This window comes from Anarrhichthys ocellatus, unplaced genomic scaffold (assembly GCF_004355925.1).
Source record: "Anarrhichthys ocellatus isolate YVR2014 unplaced genomic scaffold, GSC_Weel_1.0 scaffold24, whole genome shotgun sequence".
Classification (NCBI taxonomy): Eukaryota; Metazoa; Chordata; class Actinopteri; order Perciformes; family Anarhichadidae; genus Anarrhichthys; species Anarrhichthys ocellatus.
The window spans coordinates 6,353,413-6,375,246 of record NW_022280054.1 but is presented as its reverse complement, the minus strand read 5'-3'; the positions used below and the strand labels follow the sequence as shown (position 1 = coordinate 6,375,246).

The 21,834-nt window shown below is 43.5% G+C and overlaps 1 protein-coding gene across 1 annotated transcript in view; it reads left to right on the top strand.

The window, feature by feature from the left end:
• Positions 1 to 21,073, top strand: part of LOC116390976 (histone-lysine N-methyltransferase MECOM-like) — a 40,425-nt gene extending 19,352 nt beyond the window's left edge. Inside the window, exon 2 of the mRNA XM_031861155.1 lies at positions 20,552 to 21,073. Coding sequence (XP_031717015.1) covers positions 20,552 to 20,913 — 362 coding nt within the window. The 3' untranslated portion in view covers positions 20,914 to 21,073. The remainder of the gene's footprint in view (positions 1 to 20,551) is intronic.
• The last annotated feature ends 761 nt before the right edge of the window (positions 21,074 to 21,834 follow it).

The following is a 21,834-nucleotide window of genomic DNA, read 5'->3' as shown; positions in this document are numbered from 1 at the left end:
CATGCAATCTGTTGTGTAACAAAGTAACAGTATTCAAATACTGTCCTTTTATCTCACAAAATGTTTTTGTCCAACTCAAGAGGATGAAAATCGGATTCCTGAGAATTTGAATGTTAAATAGGAAATGATTCATGGGAATGATCACTACATATCAATGATTCACACAATACAATGTGTCCATGCACCCAAGAGTGATAGGTGCCACATTGTGCAGGAGATGGAGAGTGGATTTGAAGGTTCTTTTTCAGTAAACATTTAAAAGAGTGGAGAAGTGAACAAAAGCGTTAAGAAGGAGCTGTTTTGTTGCCCCTTTTTTAACCTAAATAGGCGGTCTGTCCGACCGAGGCCTTGGCTTCAAAGTATTATCCCACACATGAAATTACCATTTCTATCAACTGGGGAGAAAGATTATGCTTTTTGGGTGTTCTTCTGCGTTTCTTCCAGTGGATTCACTTGGTGAATGTGACACGTTTTGTGTCTCCCACCCCCTATTGAATTTAAAATTTCTCTATTCTCAGAGTGAGCCGAGGAGAGTCCTACACGCGGGCTGAATAGACACTAAATCTTTCAAGGTTAGGACTTAACCTTCTCCCACTCTAATTCATCTTCAAACTTTAGTCTGAAACCAATCAATATCAGATGATTGGTAAACAATGTGCAGTGTCTGATAGGCAGGTACCAAGGGCCCTCAATGGGATTGCAAATGCTTTGTGCGTCCCGAGTCGCTTTTGCTCTAAAGCACTGTCACAAAAAGTGAAATTACCATTCGCTTGGAATGATGCCATTCATCTTTGTCACAGCGCCAAGCTCAGCACGCAAGCCGCTCCCCTCAAATTAATTCCTTGTTTTGCATCAGCTGAATTTGCCCAAATCCAGGAGGATGGCTCCGGCTACACCTCGCCTGCATTCTTTAATGTGGCAATTCCAGCTGATTTCACTATGCACAAGGCCCGGTGGCTTTATTTACAGCCTAATTCGCAAAGAAAAGGAAATAGATATGAAAATAAGTTGGGAAAATAAGATAAATCTGGTCGGGAAATTTCAGAGGGCCTGCCTGTTTCAACCAGGAGAGTTAGAGTAGCATAATGCACATAGCTGGCTCCTGTGAGCCGACGCTATTGTCAATTTGTCATTTCATGTTGCAGGAGCTCCCGTACAAAGGTAATGTCTTCCCGGAGGCTCTTGCCCATGTAATATAAAGGGAAAGCATTGTAGAATGAATATCTGAGGAATTCATTTGTTATCCTGCATGAGATATTCCACAAGATGTCAGGACAGGTAAAGTCCAATTTAGAGAGAAAAGATTGTAAACAAAACAGTCATTTATTTTCGTTTTTTAATCAACTTTTTGATGTGCCAAAAGTAAGATTCCCCCAAAGAACAACATTTAAATACAACTCTTTGATTAGAAAAAAAAATCTTACATTTGTGGAAATCACCCTTCTTTTGGATTGACACGGAACTAGTTGAGACATTTCCACTAGGGGGCTGTGACTTGTTCTCTCCTTCGCTCTCTCCTGTGCTTCACCGAAGCCTCTTCTGCTGCTGGTTAACCCAGCCCTGCCATCAGAAGCCGTCCGGCATTTTAGCGGTCACATCTTTGTTTGTTTCTCTCTCCAGCTCATGTAGATGTTATCCCAGTGTTGTTTCATGGTGCAATGACAGCAGTGATGAGATTTTAAAGAGTGGGTTGTCCTCTCCTTTTACTGTCCTCTCCCTGTTTGACTTACATGCTAAAAATGGTTCCGAGGCTAATTTATGGTTGCGGTGACTGTAACCGCTGATTTGTGATCCTCTGTGTTTGTGTTTATGGACCAGGCCTTATTTTCTTCATCTTATCTGCAGGCAGATGGACAACACGGGTTGACAGGGTTTATTTAGATGTTTGCTTTTTCCAGCACACAGTATGATGGAGTGCAATTACCAGGAATGTGGAGTGAAGCCCTGGGGTCAAAGGCGTTTTCCTCCCTCGTATGAGTAGACCAAGGTCTCTTTGCCTAATTCCATGTATAGGTTTTGACAGACGTTTGTGGCATTTCTAAGCATAGCAAAGCGAGGAGTATGTACATTTGAAGAATCTGCAGAAGCTCTCGTTTGGACAAACGTGATCAGGGATGGTAACAGTGAAAGAGAGGACAGGACAGGGGCTGCTGGAGATAAGTGGGTCAGGCCTGAGAGACCGTTCTTCACCTCAGACACCTGCACCTCTCCACAGATCCCCCATCAAGGGCTCACTTTGTCCCCGGGCTGCACCATTGTCTGCTGAAGGGCCCTCCAGACTCCAAGTGGACTCAGCCCAGCTCTCCCCAAGAGACAGACAAAACAGCGGATTCCAAAGCGCCAGCCCCTTGGCATTCCCCTGCCTTTGGGAGATAAAGAGGGGAACTTCGGCCTGATTCACTCCTCCACTCTTCATCCCTCTCCACAGTCCTCCCAAGAAAACAGGAGATGAGGAGGAGGAGAAAAGAGGAGACTTGCGAGGGGGTAACGGAGGGGTGGTCTCAGGGTCACAGAGTGATTAGTGAGGAGCAGAGTGGCGCTCCTTTTCCCCTTTGGTCCTCCTCCTCTGTGGTCACTCAGAAATGACTTCCACTGGGCTTACTGGGGAGTGTGGGTGGAGAGGGAAGTGGAGGAATTATTCCCTTCTGTCTGTCTGTCTGGACTATATTTAACCTGCCTGGCAAGATGAATGTTTCCAAGGGAGTTCTACCCTCAGCATAAATGAAGCCATTATACTCTGCTCTCTTGTCCTCTCCTTTGCTTTTCATTAGAAACCGAGGGTTTAGGATGAAATGGCAGGAGGACGGTCAAAATCAGGGTAAAATACAACCTGAGCGCAAACGCAGACATGCTGGGCCGCCGCAGGCTCTGTTATGAATGTATGCATTAACACCGCCAGTTTTGCTACTTATTTTTCATAAGACAAGTCCTGTATCCGCACTCTCATAAGCACACAGGCACATAGTCAGTGGGCCACATAGTCTTTTCAATATGGCACATCAAATACATGGACCCTCCCGAAAAGCAAACACTGGCATTTATACATGGACACATGCACAAAGTTCTGGTGTGGCCAGCCTGTGCAGGCCATACGAGTTGGAAGTGATTAGGGAGAAATATGCCTGTCTCCCTGTAATGTCAGTAATAGGCAGCAGCACATCAAAGTCCAGGCCTGTCAGAATGATCCGGATCAAACCGGCCCCCATCTGGAAGCCATAACAGACTTTTCACTCATTTAAACACTCTTAAAACACACTGAACAGACATGGAGCTCCCGTCTCTGCTCACCACTCACCACCACTCATATCAGCACCCTCTGCCTTCCGTGTGTGTGTGTGTGTGTGTGTGTGTGTGAGTTACTCTCTCATTCCCTGAAAATTCTCCAACTCTGTATGTATTTTCACATTTAATGGTAAGACCATATGTTTCACATTTGTGTATTAGGCTACCAATTTTAGATGATTAATGTTTTCAGTTTTTTTTTTTAACTAACTTTAGAAGAAATAACATCGACAGTGAGCCACAGATCCAGTTTTGACAGTTAAAAGTGATATCTATATATTGCCTAATGCACACGCAGACATTTTTGAAGCAGCATAAACATCTGAGGTCCCAAGATATCAGAGATAATATTATTCTTTGTGAAGGGCATGAAAATTGGAATCAAGCACAAGCCTGTTTTCAAAGTCAAAGATAAGTATCTTGTCCGTGCGATAATGACGCGGTGCATTCTGAGACAATGATGTAGAGTGCTTCCCTCTCGCCTGCCCGCTCACACCGTGTTGACTGGACTCCTGGACATATATTATCTTTCCAAACACAAGTCGGACACGGCTCTAAGTGTATTTTAATTGGCTTTGAGCCGCCTTCCTAAAGCAAACAGCTGATGGTGTAGCTGGTGGTGCGGTGTGCTTGGTGACTGATGGGTGGCCTGCAGTCAGGGTGGGGTGCAGTCCGATTGCCTGTCCGTCCGCTCCACCAACAATCTGGCCTATACGGGACTCCATTGTGTCTGCGTGTGTGCGTATATGTGCGTTTGTTTAAATGACTGCATGTCTGCGTACATGCACACACCTCTGGCATACTTTGAATATCTGTGTGTCACTCTAGGGTGTTTCACATTTAAGCTCACTCGCTACTGTAAAAGAGCTTAACGCCTGGCAGATAGCATCTTGAGTTAAAGTGCAAGTGATTTAATACTAACAAATAAAGTAGGCATGTCAGCGGGCAGCCTAGGCCCCCGCTGCGGCCGGACAGGGAGTGGGCCTTCTCTCATATCTCCACCAGACAGGGAGACAGGGGGGCCTCTGGCTCCACAAACCGCTGATGCTGCTAATGCACGCTACTTTTCATTCCCAAATTTCACAGTCTTCTGTCTTTCTGTCCTTTTTTTTTTTTTCTCTTTAAAAATACATTGTCCATGGATCAGAAGTGCCAGTTCCCACTGATGAAAGATGCAGCATTTCTTTAGTTTTCTCTTCTTTTTAAATTGACTGGTTCGAAAGATTGACGGAGGGGTACACAGTTGCATGGCCACCATTGTTTAACAGTCTGTCGTTGATGTTGGCTGAAGTGTCAAAAACAAGACTTCTGTTGGATTCATGTATTTCTGGCCAGCAGCAAATGAGAGTGGAGTGGTTCGGAGAAAAGGAAGAAGGGGCAGCAAGCTGAAGAAATAGGTCTGAGCTCAGCATATGCAGAGAAGTCCCAAAAACGATTTCGTTTTACAAGAACCAAGGATCTCACTGCTAACATGGCCAACTCCACTCTCATAAAATCTATAGACATCCATTATAAAACACCAAGGCACTTATAAGTTGTTTCGCCCGGACCCAGCACACGGGGCCGTCTGCCTCCAAATCCCCTCTGGAAGTGTTTGAAAACAAAGCAAAGCTTTGCTTCAACCTCATTAACTAGTTATAATAAACAAAACAATGTGTTTTTAATGGATGGCGAATCCCGTCTCCCCCTTTCCCCTCCCAGCTCTGGTCCAGAGCGACTGGCCAGCGGTGGGTTTCCCATGACTGCAGCTTGCGGTGTCATGATGATGGATGGGCAAGGTTGGGGGGGGGGGCCTCTTGCCCTTCTCCTTTGGGACGTCCAATGGACTGACAGGCACATTGTAGCACCCGACCCGTGCTGACGTACTGCTCCGCCCGCTGGCACAGCCACAGAGAGCCCCAGAAAATGCCCGCTTTTCCACTTTCACATCCAGCATGTTTCACCTCACACGCAGTTACAGATGCGGAGGAATGCATAAAGAAGCATATGCAAGTGTGTACAAGAGGACACTCTTAAACAAACTCAGTGTAACCTTTAATCATTTACTTGATACATTGCAGTAAATGCGTAAAAAGAGACACATTTGCAATATTGTCCTTATTTTCCAAGTTTCCTGATGAATCATTTTGAAATTTGAAATTATAGTTGCTATAATTCACATTTTTAAGGGTAATGTTGAATATTTAGTGCAAATATTTTAGTGGGAAACATCGGTTGTGTAGCGCTGAGTTTGCGTGCTGAAAGACCACCTGTACCTGACGACCCCTGCTGGCCCTCAGCGGGGGGCCACATTAGCTTCCTGATGAATAAACACCAACAGAAGCTCAGCGGCCCCAACACACACTCCTATGCCGTTAAACGAGAGTGCCACCCATGTGCATACACACCTCTCTCCGTCCATCTCTCCTTCTCTTTCGCTCTCTCTGTCTGACTCACTCCACAACACGCAGAGCTCCTTTGGAATAAAATTCTCCCAGCTAGTGTAAAACAATCCAATAACAGCCAGCACCTCTCGAAATAAAACAATAGCTCAGCTCATGCTGGTGTTGTAAAACAGCTCAGCCCATTACATGCACTTACGTGTTACCATACTGTATATCTGCCCTTTGGGTAATAGCACATTTTTCCTTCATTTGGTGATTTAGGGATAATAAAAATAGCTTAAAAATAATAATAGCAAAAAGTCTTTGGTTCGTTCAGGTGTGACTTTCACACTTATTCGTACATTGTGTTTTATGCACTTACATGCTTCTGGTTCCAGTTGTTGCAGCAGAGCGCTGCCAAGTGAGCAACGGTCCTTCTTGAGTGCTCATTTTTTCCCAGTGGCTGCCGTGTTGACTGCTTCATTAGGTCAAAGGTCATTTGAATAGAAGGATAAGATATAAGACTCAGACAGACCGAGTGTGAGGGTGTGAGCGCCCATGACCCTTTGCGACACTGTTCCAACGTGTTTGTAAACAGGATGTCATTAACACTGGGAACTGGCCAGGCTCACAATGACTTTTGTCTCCTTCGGTGTGTGTGCGTGTTTAGAGAGGAGGTAGAGTGAGGGTGGGAGCCAGAGAGAGAGAGAGAGATGGGGGGTGAGGTTGATAACATTTCAAATAAAACCCTTCGTATACTTCCACTGATAAATCATCACCCTCACAGTTTTCTCAGAACTGCCCTTGTACTTTTCTGTCCAAACAACATCCAGGTTAACTTTGCCACATCAGATAAGCACTGGCAAATATGATGAAATTTATGGCTTAGCGTGGCTGCTGTACTAATACAGCGGTGGGTTGTGTGAAGCTGTACTAAGTGCATTCAACTGTCAGCTCATATTGTGGTGTCAGTCCTTCCTTCTAATTAGTGTCCTCAGCAGGCAGGAAGTGGGCCTGGGCTGGACTAATCTGTCAGTGAGGCCAGACCATCCTCGCCCCAGCGACTGTTTCCTTAGATAAACCCAGAGCCCTTTATCTAAAAGAGTTGCGACACTCGGGGGGTCTGGGAAGCCCCTAGTGATTCTGTTATTAGTTCTTTGATTTTATTTTTTTTACATATAATCCAGACCGGGATGGACTTTTATGTAAAGACAATTTTAATCTTTATTTTAGAACCTATGAGAATTATTAGGGATTTCTGTGAGTTGAATGTGAAGAGAGTGGCAGTGCGTTCACATCGCGGTACAGGTCGTTATGACAGGTGTTGATTGAGCATGAGAGGGAGGAAGCGTAGTGAAGGACACTTCCTGGCAGACAGTTTTATCAGCGAGGGAGCGGAGGGGTCAGAGAAAGGGTGGATGAGGTTATCGCTCTCCGGTAGTCATGTACTGTATGCGACTGGTGCACCGAGAGCCTGTGGAGGCCTGGCAGCTGCCCAGAGTTGCTGACCAAGGTAACTGTCTCATTCATATAAACACAGTGTGAGTTATAGCCACATGTTGGGACTATCAAGTACAGAAGTTTGTTTTTTTTCTTCTAAGTTTATATTGTGCTGCCATGGTTCAATAGGTCATGAAATAGGTGGAAGGGCTTTCTCCGGTATGTCCAAAAGGGACCCGAGGTTGTTTGTGTATTGTCTAAGGGCGCTGACACATCCTGCAGAGATATCTCATGCTTGTACAGATTGCGAGGCTGTGTTCCAGTGACTAATGTGCGAAGCAAACACACAACTCGAGAAGCAAGACATGTAGTTTAAAGACTTTTTTGGCTCTCTGTTACACCAGTCACAAAACAAAGTCAATTAGACTCAGACAGGAAAAGAGAAAGTGAGAGAAAAGGAAAGGGAGAGCGATGGGGGGGGGCGGCTTTTCCCTCCGTCCTTTTCTCCCTCCTTTCCTCCCTTCCTTCTCTCACCACCAGCGGGGTCCAATTCCTCCACTTGAGCGCTCAGGGCCAGCAGCGGGCTGATTAGACCCCCACCCCCAGCCGCGCACCGCCGAGGAATCTGCAGCGGGACGACTTCAAATGCACCTCGCTCCTGCCACCCCAAATAAAACCTGACTGGTCCTAATGGACACGTTTTAATCTCCCTGGGTTATTTGAAGATTTCTCCAACCCGCTGCTGGCCACAGCAGAAACAAATTCCTCTCGCTTTGTTGATTAAACCGCTGCCTCTCCACTGTTGCTTATCGTCCAGCAACGAGCCGCTCTTTTTAATTAAAAGTGAGACACCACAAGTGTGCAATTAACAGCTGGTAATTATAGAGCTCTTCAGAAGTGCAACACTCCACCTTCATTTCAATTATATAATGGACAAGTGGCTATTTGATCTCCAAATTAGTGAACTCTTGTAATATTTGTTTTGTGGCAGATTTGGAGGGTTAATAGTGGCCTATGGTGGCCTCCCTCTTCCATGATTGATGCAAGAGCAGAAAGGGGGATATTAAAAACTGGAACAGTCCATCAGGAAATGCAAATCACACCTTCATGTTAATGAGCAGGCAATAGGCCTGGCTGGCCAGCCGTGGCGTTTCATGTGGGAAAAACAAGTGCCCACTCTGCCGCAAACTGATTAGTACATTTGAATTTGAAAGTTTAATTAAGTGTTTCTAATACAGATCGTTTTGGAGAGTGACACATAACATTAACTTGTTTGATACTTAATTTTGCTGCCGTTTGATTGCAAAGCAAGCGTGGGTAAATCTGCAGCACAAGTGTGGAAGCATTGAGCGCTATCCCAAAGGAGGCAGAAGCCATGCACTTAATTTAAAACCTTTAACTGATAACTGATGAAAATGTATTTAATGACCAATGCACTCTTTGAGTGTATAAAGCGGAACACTTGTTCAGTTTTAATTACAATTGATTTCCATCTATGTACATGGCTGTGGCTTTGTTAGTTTAGAGTTAGCATTCTTTCACTCAACGCAGCCCATCAATATGAAAAAAAAGTGGACCTTGATTGATTTTTGGCTACACGAGGGCATGCAGCAGGTTCGAATGTGGCAATTATTAATTGGCTGCAACACTTGTAATGTCTTTGGGGGATGCTTTCCATCCTGGCACATTTTTTTTTACCGGATTGTCAATATATCAAGTGGTTTAAAAGAAGTTTAATCTTTGTGCTGTTGTGATTTGTAATTGCTTTATTTCACTAGTCAATATAGTTCTTTTAAAATGTATTTTCTTGGTGGTATATAAGAAGATGCACTGCGCTGCCTCTTTAAGATTTGATATAAAAATGTTTCTGCATTTTCATACAGTATACATAATTATTCCAAAATGAAGTCGGTGTTTCTTTACGCTGACCTAATATGATGTTGGACATAGCAGATTAGCCATGGTAAAAAGATTTTAATGAAGCAAATTTGCTCAGTCAATAGATCTGTCAAATATAGAGAGATGCACCCTGAGACAAATAAGAACCATATTGTGGTGAAATTTAAGTCCATCGTAGCAAAGATTAAACCCCACTTGTAGAAATAATGCCGTATCAAATGCATTAGTGTAAGAGATCTCCAGATAATCTGTTTTAAATTATGCTTGACATGTTCAGACAATCTGTCATTAATTCCACAGGCATGCCACTCCAAATATGTACAAAACAGGAAAACCAACGAGAGAGAAAAAGCATGACGTCAACAGTCTCAAGTCACTCAAGCCCTTTGGAATCTTTCATTGGTGAATATTGGCAGCTCATTGTGAAATAAACACCAAGTATTTAAATTCAAACCAGGTCATTATGGATGGTTCTTAAACAAAATGTCAGTCATTAAGGGAGGCCATGTGGCTCTGCTTAGAGTCCCCGTTTGTTTGAATTAGGAAGAAGAAACGGGGGATTTCTGTGATCCTTCTCATCTGTCTGAATGACACACTGAGCGTCACTGAGCGTCTCTGTGTGTGTGTGTGTGTGCCCTTGCTCGCTTGTGTGTGATCTCAGTCTAATCTGAGTTGTTGTTACTGTCATGTTCCTCTCCTTCCCTCATTGTCCTTCTGCATTCCCACCTCAATCTCACTGTCATTTGGCAGCTGTCACTCTCCATTTATGTCCACCGTCTACCCTCCTCCCCACACATGCACACAATACCACAGACTCACATTCTCTCACAGGCATAAAATGCAAGTAAGAATAAAATAATATAAATTAGAATAGTGCAAAATATAAGAAAATTATTGTAAGGAATTTTTTGATTTTTTGTTTTGTTGTATTGTACATTGCTCATCCAAAGAGGTTAAAACAATGTTTAATATCTTTCAGCAATATAGATATATCTTATGTGTATCAAAGAAATGAAAGTAAATAATATTGCATGATTACAAACTTTAAAAAAATCGCAATACTACTATGTCTTTGAAGTGGCAGGTCAAGCTGAATGCCCTTCTCAGTCTTGACAATGACCCACACTGTTTATGACCAGACTCCCATGCAGAGCTGTGTAGTGTATTACACACAGAGACAACAATCCCCATACAATAGCACAATCCCACTGTATTGCCCAGTTATATCACCTCCTAAATAGAGGGAAATTGACATCCATAACAAATAACATAAACAGCTTCAGTGCTCCGAGGGGGATTTTGTTGCTTGGGGCGCGGGGCTGAATGTTAGCCTTCCAACAATCATTAAACAAACATCCTCTCCAGGACCTTTCCATGCCCGGGTCTATTCCACATGTCACACTGTGGTTTGGAAAGTCTCTGCAGCCGCGGACATTATTGTATGTAACAAGTTCTGTAACAAAGTTAAGGTGGAATTGGCCTGCTGCTGTGGTAGTGCTTGAGGCAAGCAGACCCTGAGAGTGGAAAAGAAACCCTCAGACAAAGTCTATTCATATCCAAAAATATTAAATGGAGGATGTCAGGTTGGTAGTAGGTGGTCAACTTGTCACATTAGAAAATACTCCTGCTTTCCAATGGTTAGTTTGGTTTAGTCTCTCTTTCCCAAACACAGACCGTGTTTCTGATTTAATTCAGCTTTTTAAAGGAGTATCGGTACCTTCTGTGTTGAATCTGTATGAGACCTTTTCAGCCTGTATATGCCCATGCTTCGGAATTGTGGAAAAGGGGGTTTTTCTGAATTCATGTGAACCATTGTGCATGTTAAACAATGCCCGTATTGATAACCTCTGACCTGCCACTGTAGTACCACAACAGCTCTTTTTCAACAGTTTTAAGTGGCAGCCAGAGGTGAGAGAAAAGATTCATTAAATGAATCTGAGCAAAGAAATGAGAGCCGAGGCTTTCTCAGTGTCCAAAGGTTTCTCAACAAAGAGAAGCTTGTTAAAGGAGATGGAAGAGCTATGGAGATTTAGTAGCACCCTGATTATACACAATATATTTCACTTGTTTACTGAATGTTTCTCTGTTGCATCACAGAATATCTGTGTGTGCATGTTCCTAGAAGTGTCTGTTGTCGCCCGTGTGTGTTTAAGGTGTCCAAGTGATGACTTTGAGTTTGTCAGATGCGTCAGCCCCGAGTTGAGGGCCATTTGTCATTGGTGGGATTCATTATACGTGTCCCAAACCCCCCCCCCCCCCCCAGTTGGGCAGTGTGATCACCACTGACCCCCTGTGACAACCACAGCACCTTCATTATGTCACCACAGCCACCCTGTCACTACAGCAACTCTCTAACTGTCTGGGTGACACCCCTGGGTGGGACTCCAATCTCTCATCCAGAGGCCTGCCTGTCTCTGAGCTTGTCACTGTCTGTGTGTGCATGTGCGTGTGTGTATGTGTGTGTGCGTGCGAGTGTGTGCATGCGCATATGTTCAGACATTGGTCTTTGGTTTGTGGGTTTTTACGTTATTAGTTCTTAATAAATCGGTATGTCATTTTGAACACTTTGATTGCTTTGTTGGTCAGTTTAGTTTCCTATGTCTAACAGATTGTCTGACTGAATTCTGCTAATATATCAACCATCTGGTTCCCCAAACAAGTACAAACCATGGAGGTACAAACAACACTATTCTATTCCAGCTTTTGCACCATCTCATCTATTATCCCTTAACAATAATTTCAGGCACATAAACTGACCCCTAAATTAATTAAATTATGTCCCAGTAGGTGTTTGGCACAGTATATATACATGTATATATTTTGGTTACCCATTGCTGTGCCACATTATCATATTCTCCTTCCCATTGGGATCATTTCAGATAACACGCTGGACACTGTTATGCTATTTCTTCTCCCCCTATTTTCTAATCAGCAATTATTCAATTATGTCCCATTACTTGGAGGGTGTTGCCAATGTCGCCGCCCTGGGCGTTTAGCCCCTGCTCTCTGTCAAGAGGAGACCCCAAGGGCTCCGCAGAACGCCTGTGATTAGTGTTGCGTCTGCAGAGAGGTGACAGAATCCCTCTTCAAATATTTTGTCTTCATTTTACGGCTCTGAGATGCAATTATGGAGCAGCAGTTCATTACGGCAGCACGCGGCGCTTCATGTTTTATGCATACTGCCTCATTTAGGGCCTTTATTAACGAGCCAGGTCTGACCAGGCTGCGCTATGGCCACCGCCGCCTGTGTTTGTGTAGGTGTGTGCCGGCAATATGAGTAAGCACAAGTAAGGGAGTGTGTGAACGAACTGGAGTGAGTAAGATGGAAAATAAAAAAGAAAAATGTGATTGAGAGAAAACTGAATGAAGGGAAGTGTGTGTGTGGTCAGTGTAGTGGTCACTTCACCGTTGTGCCCTCTTTATTCCAGGAGCCGGCCCCATAACGTGGCTCTATAGTGTTGAGAACGGCACACAGGCTGGCTTGGCTTTAAGGCAGTAGATTGAAGGGGTGGGGGCAGCAGGGGTGACTAACTGCACCTCCCTCAGCAGAAGAAACTCCATCTGCATCCAACATTGAGACAGATGAGGCCAATTTGGCTCCTTAAATTTCTGGGCTGTGATGGATGTGGGGTGGCTGTGCACAGTGAGAGGTTCGTAGAAAGGGTGTGAAGGGAACAGGGGAGAGAGAAGGGAGACAGGTGCGAAAGAGGGAGACATCCAGGGTACAAAAGAAAGGGAGAATTAGGGGAGGAAAGAAGGGTGAAGGAGACTCACCTCTGAGCATGAGCGGTTTGAATTTATCGCTTAAATTGATTTATTTACTGTATTGCCATTTTTGCCTTGCCTTGTAATATACAACGCTGATACAGAAAGTTGGGAAAGAAAGTCGAGTTTCCTCGACTTTAATACAGTACGATATGATGCGAGTACATAAGACACACATGAGTTTAGTAGGCCGTATTTGGTAAATATTGTTAAGTGATCAAACCCCCTGACCGGACACATTAAACTACAACAAACAGCATGATGTATTACTGTCTGATACCAGCAGACAGTAGACACCGGCTTTCCAGGATTGAACTGAGGCTAATCTAAAGCCAATGTGTCCATAGCCAGAAATTTATGTAGCCAAAAATGTTCTTGTTTTCTGTTGGGAGGTTAGCCAACAGCATTACACACTCAATGCCCACCAGGCTTTTCTTTTTCTTTAGGGTTCAGTGTTTGCGCACAATGGAAACATACCTGGACAGGGCTATTGATTCACTGATATATCATGCATCTGATCTCAATCAGGTGTGCCTGATTATTAATGTCAAACACTTAGCAGAATGAGCTCGAGATTGCATGCATTACTTACAAAATAAAAAAATGTTATGTTACAAATAGAAATTTGAAGTAGTCAGCTTGTATTTACCTCCAATTTTGCCGAGCTTTAACTGACTGATGGCCTTCCCACTGCAGACCAGAGCTCCCATCTGCTCTGCAGATCCGCCCCCTTTGATAAGAACTAGCATCCTCAGGCCTACATAAATATTTTATCAAGTATAATGGAAATTGTCAAATCAATCTAATTGTGTAATACATTATGAAGACATCAAACTTAAACAAAGCGCATATGCTATCATTTCTTTTAACGACTGGGACAGCCTGGGCCGGGTTGAGCTGGCGGTTTGGTACCCAGGGGGCCTTCCACAGGGCTGGGGGGCTGGCAGCAACCACTCTGGATATACGTCTCTCTCTGCTCTGCCCAGACCTGCCTCGCTCACATTTCATCAAAGGAATCAATTTCTCAAATGTGCACAACTGTGAGCCATAATTATATTAGGGCCCAATGGCAGTTAGCCATGACATGAAAGCAAAAGAGGCAGAGTGAGGAGAGGGTGAGAGAGAATGCATGTTTGCATTGACATGTATTGTGTTGTTACTAATGCAACTTTCTGATAAACATTTGGTTTTACTCTTGGTTTTAGTAATAAATGTGGCTTTCTGCTTTCCGATTGTCATGTTTATGTTCTTGTTTCACCTTTCAGTGGTACTTGGTGTAGAGTTGTTGTCTTTGTTCTTTGGAGGTAGACATCACTGCTGTTTCTTTCTAAAAGAATAGAGGGATTGCGGTGGAGGAACAGGGAGATGGATGAAAGGAATGGCACAGGTGCCCAGAACAAACAAATCAAAAGTTTAGGATGTGGGATGGGGGGGGGGGGGGGGGGGGGGGGGTGCTGAGTTTGGATTGAATCGGAGGCGAAGACAGGAGAGATGATGGGATTAATGACCTTTATCAACACATTGTTTTTCTACACGTCACTTCAGAGGAGAAAACAAACAAATCAATATATTGAAAAGTTTGTTTATTTGCACATGATTCACACTTACAAATCAGTGACTCAAGCATATGATAAGCAAATGCTTACAGAATATGGAGAGGCACAAATGGTTATTATTTCTTTCACCTAATTTTAAATAGTAATGGTCAAAATGTATGAAGTCACAATATTGTTTCTTACAGTAAACTATTACAGGACCCTAGATTTCCCGCACTTGCAGAATTATTCTATCTCTTCTTCACCCCCCTGCCTCTCCTCTCGTATCCCCTCCTCTTTCCTTTTCTCCCACTCTTTCCTCTCATCTTCTCTATCCCGGGGTCAGCATGTGATTTGGAGGGCCCTCCCTCTACGCCCCGGCTGATGTATGGCTTGTGGAAACAATGTGAGCACCGGGTTGTTATTCTGTTTGCTTTACATTTGACAGGCTTGAGTTAGCGTCCAACTGGGATCCTATCTCATTAGCCCAAATGTGTGGCTAAAACAATCATAAAAATCATTTGGCAACCGGCATCCCACTTAGGAACACCTGTCAACATACAGCCGGAAGATAAACTCCACAAATTAGACTCAGGACTGAGATTGAATCAGAGAGAGGGATAGAGAGGGAGTGAGCTGCCCATATGCTGCATGTTATTAGAGAGTTAATGATATGAAGTGGTTGGGTTGATGTTGAGCCTTCCTCGCTGATGATATTGATTGTGGTTTTAGTACATAACCTGTGTGTGTACGTGAGTGTGTTGCACATCCAAGTCTGTGTCGTCAAGACTTTATTCATTTGCATTTCATTAAAAATAAATGTGCTTTGTTAATCCGTCATATTGATTATCCCAAACAACAACATAAGTAGAAGCACAGCCATTTGTCTTTTGACACAAGTGTTGTTGTTTTTTTTTCGAGAACCTGCTAAATTGTGTGCTCATGTGTTTGTATGCATGTGTGTGCCATTTGGTAGTCTACACTTGTATGATTTTCTTCAAGTCTCTCCCCACTCTCACGTACTTTTCTTTAATTATTGTTTTATGCAAACAAGCCAACACACACACACACTCGTGCACACACTTCTCCCTTTTCCTCGGCTGTATCTTCCCCTCCTCACCCTGTCCAAACATACATCTTTATCAAGTGGCTGTTGTCGGACAACATTAGATAATTAATAGGCCATTTGTCAGGCCTGTGAGAAACATGTTAAAATCCCCAAGCAGCCCAGATAAATCCTGCCGCGCACACAGACCCTTTTGTTGTGTCAGCCTGCCATCGGAGCTGCAGATTTACCATTAAAGGACCCTCATTATTAATCACAACTAATGCTAATTAATTAGGTGTCTGTGTGTGTGTGTGTGTACACAGAGGGACCAGCTCTAAGTTTCAGTTTGTTGTGCGATGTTAATTGGTAACTCGGCCCAGGTCCTTTAATGGAGTGTTTTCCATTTGGAGCAGGGAGCAGTTGACTAACATAAGGGTGAAAAAACATAGACAATGCTCTCATTAATTAAGACTGCGCGAAGAGCTCTGCTCTTGTTACTCTGTGGTGTGTGTGCGTGTGTCTGTGTGTGTGTGCTTGAGCAGTTTGTACAATGAGTGCCTGTATGTGAGCAAATGAATGTTTAGATTTGTGAATATAACTGTAATAATGGCATTTTATTCAGAAATACAGTACCTGCAGTATTACCTCTTGTTGTCCTCAATTTTAAGGGTATTTAATGCTATTGTCAGCACTTTTTTAGGGTCCAAATAAAAGCATTCAAATACTACCTAAAATGATAATTCAGCTACCAGGTGTAATTCGTCCCATAACCTTTGCTTTTCTTTAACAAATTATTAAATAGATATTTCACAGTTTGAGAAAGACAAAATGGAAAAGACAGCAGCATTAACAAATATCCTATTTTATTTGTAAATTTCACTCTTTAATTGTTTTTGGTTGTAGAAACTAATCTTGAGAGATAAATTATGGACAATTGGCTAGGACTGTACATATACAGCCACCTAAGGCTATGAGTGTTTGTGGTTTGCAACACTCAGTACCACAGTCACCCCAATGGACCCGCGGACCAAAAGAGTCCCTAAAAGCGGCGCTAAGGCCTCCATTAAGCACAAAGACAGAGTTAATTAGGAAGCTTATTGCCTCTCCCGAGGGCATGGGGCTCCAAACGCTCTCCTATACACCCTGCTGAGGGAATCTAGGCACAAACTGATGCACTGTAATTAACTGTGCTTAGCAAATCAACAGCAGCCATTTTCTCTTTGGCAGTAGCTGTAAGAGCGTTCAAATTAAAATTAACTAAAGATAATTATTTTTATTTTCGTTTGAATTTAGTCACAATGACTTGTCTCTCAGATGTTTACACCGACATCACCCTCAGGGTATTCTCATTTTTCAGGCAAATGAATCAACATGCAATAACGGCAATCGTGCCGTAGCCCCCTCAACCCCTCCCTCAAATTATGAATCCTCCAAACAATTTCTAAGTAGGTTTAGCAGCAGTGCAGTAGCCATGATAAAAAAAGAAGGTTCTGCTTCTTATCTCTACACCAGGAAAAGCATGAATGCTGTTGGAGAAACGGCACAAACACACATGCTTTTCCTGGTGTAGAGATAGAAATAGAAAAGAGAGGAATGATGAAGAGTTCAGTTTCAGAATCTGGATGTGATGACTAATGGAGGGGATCATGTGTGATTATGTTTGACCTGCAATACAAGGGTAAGCCCCCCCCGTCCCATTTGTCTGTTATCACAGGCAACAAATGATGTCTACAGATAAGCATGATGGCCAGTCCTCGTAAGGTGAGGAGTTCATTTCCATATTTCATGATCTAAGACCCCATCAGTCAACTGTTGGAGCTCTCTATCTGGCTAGATGAAGTGGTCTTTGAATTGGGCACAGGTTAAATAGGTGAATAATGGTCCCACCTTACACATTGCAGTGTTATCGCCTGTCTAGCTTTGTGCATTATGAGCAGAGATGCAGGAACTGGGGCAGAAAACTTAAATTTACCAAAACTGTTGTTGGCTAAATATCATTTTTCATTAGCTTCCCAGAAATATTTTTTGTAACAAATTGTATAGTATACATAAATCAGATTATGTGAGTATACATACATAATTTGCCATACATATTATAAAAAAAAAAGCAATGTGTTTTTTTAATTGACTCTGTTGTCACATAAGAGGTGACAGAGTGAAATAGTTGAATGTAGCAAAAGACACACATTTGTTCTAAAGAAATGTGTAAGTGCAGGAAAGACAGAGGTGCAGAAAAAAATGAGAGAGAGGGGGGGGTTAACTATGTCCACAGGTAGGTTATTTCTCTCTGTAAACATATGTATCCATTTGTCCCGTGGGTGCGTCCCCTTGGCGTCCCGTCGGCAGTGGCTGGGTCACACCTCCATTAAGGGCTTTGTCACAGTGATTAATAGCTCCTTCTATCATCTTTAATTCACTCCCTGATGATGGCGGCCCTGCTCGCTGCTCGGGGTAATCGTGTGATGTATGAGTCCGCCCAACACCTCGTGGCAGAGGTGAAAATCATTCCACCCATGCAGATAGCAGGCCCGGGAACAAATGTTTTCCCTCCTTAATAAAAATTAATGAATTCGGCGTCAAGCGAGAACATTTAAATACATATAACATACAAACATATGCGCATATCTGTGTTTATGCATCGTGCCGTGGTGTATTTTCTGATGCCCATGAGTGATTTTGATGAGGAGATAATACTGTTTTCCTCATTATTTTGCACTAAATCTTATGTGTTGTCTTTCAGGTATCAACATCAAAGTTTAACTTTTTTCTATTTTACACTTGCTTTCTTGTACTATCCTGATGTGCCTATCTCTGTTGAGAATGCAGTTGAAGTCATGGTGCTGCTCCCAGCTGGAGTTCCCCTTCGCTACCCAGAATTCTTTTAGACCTCCCTATTTGATGAAGGGCGTCAGCTTGCAATGATGAAGTAATGTCCATTACTGAACAAACAAACAGGATTATTTGCTTTAAGTAGACTGAGACATACACACGCACGCACACACACACACACGTATACACACACATATCAATCTGATCATCTGTGTCTAAGTACAGCTCCGGTCTTTGACTTATCAATCATCTGCACATGAAACCACAATTTTTAAAACTCTGAACATAGCATATTTGCTTTCTGCTAACGTTTACCTTACAGAAACGTATATGTTTATGAGCTGAAATGCTCTCGTGGAGTCCATTGGACCGGGGGAATTTCTGGTCTAAATCAAATATAATCTTTGAGACCAGTGTGAGGGGGGACATGTCAAAGGAGAAAGAAGCAATGGGGGGATACAGTTACCTTTAAAAGCTCTTGTCCCTCTACCATATGGCAACCTTCACATCCAGGACTATAACCGCGGTACTCCGTGCTGAAAATCATTACCTTGACTCCGAAAGCCACATTGAGTTTCATGCCCGTCCCGGCTCAGCAACGTCTTTAAAATAAAATTCCCCTCAAACTTGCTGGGCCCACACAGTGTGTGTGTGTGTCAAACACAATAGTTGCGTAGACGCTGAGATCGGGTATTGCTCCAGGGAATCACTATGAAAAATACTTAAGTTGTAGATCTGGTTGGACAAATACATGAACATAGTGCATAACACAGAAAATGCAGCCAAATATCTGTAATAGACAGCTGATTCAGCACATTGTGTTCATGCATTGGGTTTTTTGTTCCCAACAGCAAGCGCACGTTTTGACAGGGAATTATGATTCTTAACTGGCAGAGGAAAACACCTCCTGAACTACTGCGGTAGTTGACAGTTTTGCATTACTTTTCACAGGACGTTGTGCTTTGACCTTGCACCTTTTTTAAGGATATTTATATGCAACCCACTTTGCTTATCTTGTTCATCGAGTATAGTGGTCAAGGTTGTGGCCGTTTAAAGGGGAGAGCACATGAAAAAGTTCAATGACTTTGTCCAGGTCTTGAGTTAATCTCTCAGGTTAGTTTATGACCACCTGTGGCCAATCACCGTGACCCGTTCAGTTAATCAGAAGCACGGTTACTTCATGGCCAGTGAACAAGAAGTGTATGTGTGTGTATCTGTGTGGATCAAAGGTTCCATGACTGACAGCGCAGCGGTACAGTGTCACACAGGCAGCCCTTTAGGAATGTTCCTCAGCCCAGGGATGGGTTGCGGAGCCTCATTAGCAGAGCCCCCTCTCACCGTGGCCTGTCGGCCCGCGTTAGGCGCTGCCCACGTCAGATGCACGCTGGGGGAGCCTGCAGCTTCCTGTGAATCATTTCCGGCTTTGAGTGTCTTTCTGTCTCCTCGTGTGACACCTGGCCGGCAGTCTGTCCCGCTAGATTGTCCGTTTGCTCGTTTGGTGACCTGTCCGATCATCTGCATGTGAACTTGTCTTTCTCCGTGTCTGACTTCCTTCGCATGTGAAATGTATCCGTCTTTCTGATTACTGTGCTCTCTGTCCTCCTGTTTGGGAGAACAATGCTACTTTGCTCCACCTGCACACTGTGTCAACACTGCGATTGATTGAATCCCTCTTCCACCATTAAGCTCCACCAGCCACGTGTGCCACTCTGAAGAAGCCCAGTGTGGGTTCAAGGGTCGTATTTCTATGTCCTGTTTCACTCTATTCACAATTAACCCCAGCATGCTTCCCTCTGTTTTCACTGTACGGTGGAGAAAGAGTTCAGGAAAAGGAAATATAAAACAGTGAGAGCAGTACAATGCTGAGCAGACCTTGCATAGCCACCTTGGCATCAGCCCAAACTAATAGCAAACAAACCATGTTGTTGCTGCAGGTTGTTTTGTTTTAGCTCCAAACGCCTGTTTTTGACATATCGGGTGTTCTTTATAATTTTGATATGAATATAAATGTGTCCATTGGTTTTTTCCTAGGCCAGGGACATACCTAATGATTAGAAACTAGAAACAAGAAAAACATTGATATTAGAAACAAGTGTGCTCCTGTAATGCTCTCCTGCTTATTATTACTGAGCCCAATGAAAGTGGAATGGAGGCTTTGTCACATGACACCGCCACATGTTTTTATCATGGTATCTGTTGGACCGGCTGTCTTCCGCTAACTGATAAAGTTAAGATATGTACACTTTGTATTTTTAACTCAATTGTCAGTGCTGTCAGGAACTCATTGGAAAGATAACCTGTTGCCATCGTTAGTTTGTGATAATCCATCAATCACAAAGATATCCCTGAGCATCACCCTCACGTAGAGACTCTCTGTGTGTCTTTCACAGGTGATGGTGACGATGAGTTCGCCCTCTACCCATCCGAGATCTTAGACGATGTATGTGGCTCTGATGGTGATCCCGCAACTTCTTCGGCCCTGGCAGAGTACCCAGCGTCCCCTCTGCTCTCCGAGGATGAGGCTTCACCCCAGCACCCCTTGTCATTCCAACACCCGAGCAGCTTTTTACCCCAAGAAGAAGATTTGACCATTCCCCTGGAATTTGAACTGCGAGAGTCAGCAGTTCCAGGCGGAGGCCTGGGCATCTGGAGCCGCAGGAGGGTTAATGTCGGAGACCGCTTTGGACCATATGAGGGAGAGCGCATGCCTTGTCTCCGAGACCCCACTCAAGGCTGGGAGGTAGGAACATGATAAACGATGAAGAGTTCTTGTGCATATTCTCAACGTGATCCAAAATGATTGCCTTGCAGAGTTGGTACTAAAACATCGACGTTTGACAGAATTAGTGTTTCAATAAGTGTACCGCAACCGTTATAATATCAAGAAAACCGGCATTTTTTAATTACGGAGTGACCACCATGTTTTTCAATGGTTTTAGGTTAGATTACATTGTAACAGTATAGCTTAAGCTTTGGTACAAGTATGAAAATTGCAGTTACCAGGATTTTCTGTAACAGTAATAGCACACTTTCTGACAAGGTTTTTTTCCTTGGCCAATATACACTGTATCATTCGCATCAGGACTCTTTTTTAAAATATATATATATATATATCCTCCCATGTCGTCATGCTCACATTTAGCCGAGTGACCACAAGGCTGTTGTTGCCGTTTGTTGCCCAGTGATCTAATATGAGCTCAGTGCCACTGAAAGAAAGGGAGTCGAGGTTGTGCTCTTAACTCAATTAAAATGAAAAGCCATAAATCCCCTTTTCATCCCGGTTAGGGACCCAGTGCTGCCATTGGCAAATCACATATTGGTCAGCCGGCACAAATAATCGAAGGCAGGGTCACAGGACAAGGTCAAAGGTTAGATGCGGCCTCCGTCAGTGTCATGCAGGTTCGGTTTTATAGAGTAGGAGGAAGGGGCTGGCAGAGTATCAGCCTCATTAAGTCTCCCGAAATAGATCCCCTCTAATTTCGATGTGAGGATTTAGTCCTTCATACTCAGGCCTTTGTCCCTTTGTCGGACGGAACCAAGCTTATTAAGAACTGCTGACCATGCAGTTCATAAAGTGAAAAGTCGCAGGTTTAAATAAAAAGATGATTCAATACAACAGTCCTTCTCTTACCAGAGTCTCCCAAACCCTTAAGTCCATTTCAGTGCTGTGCTT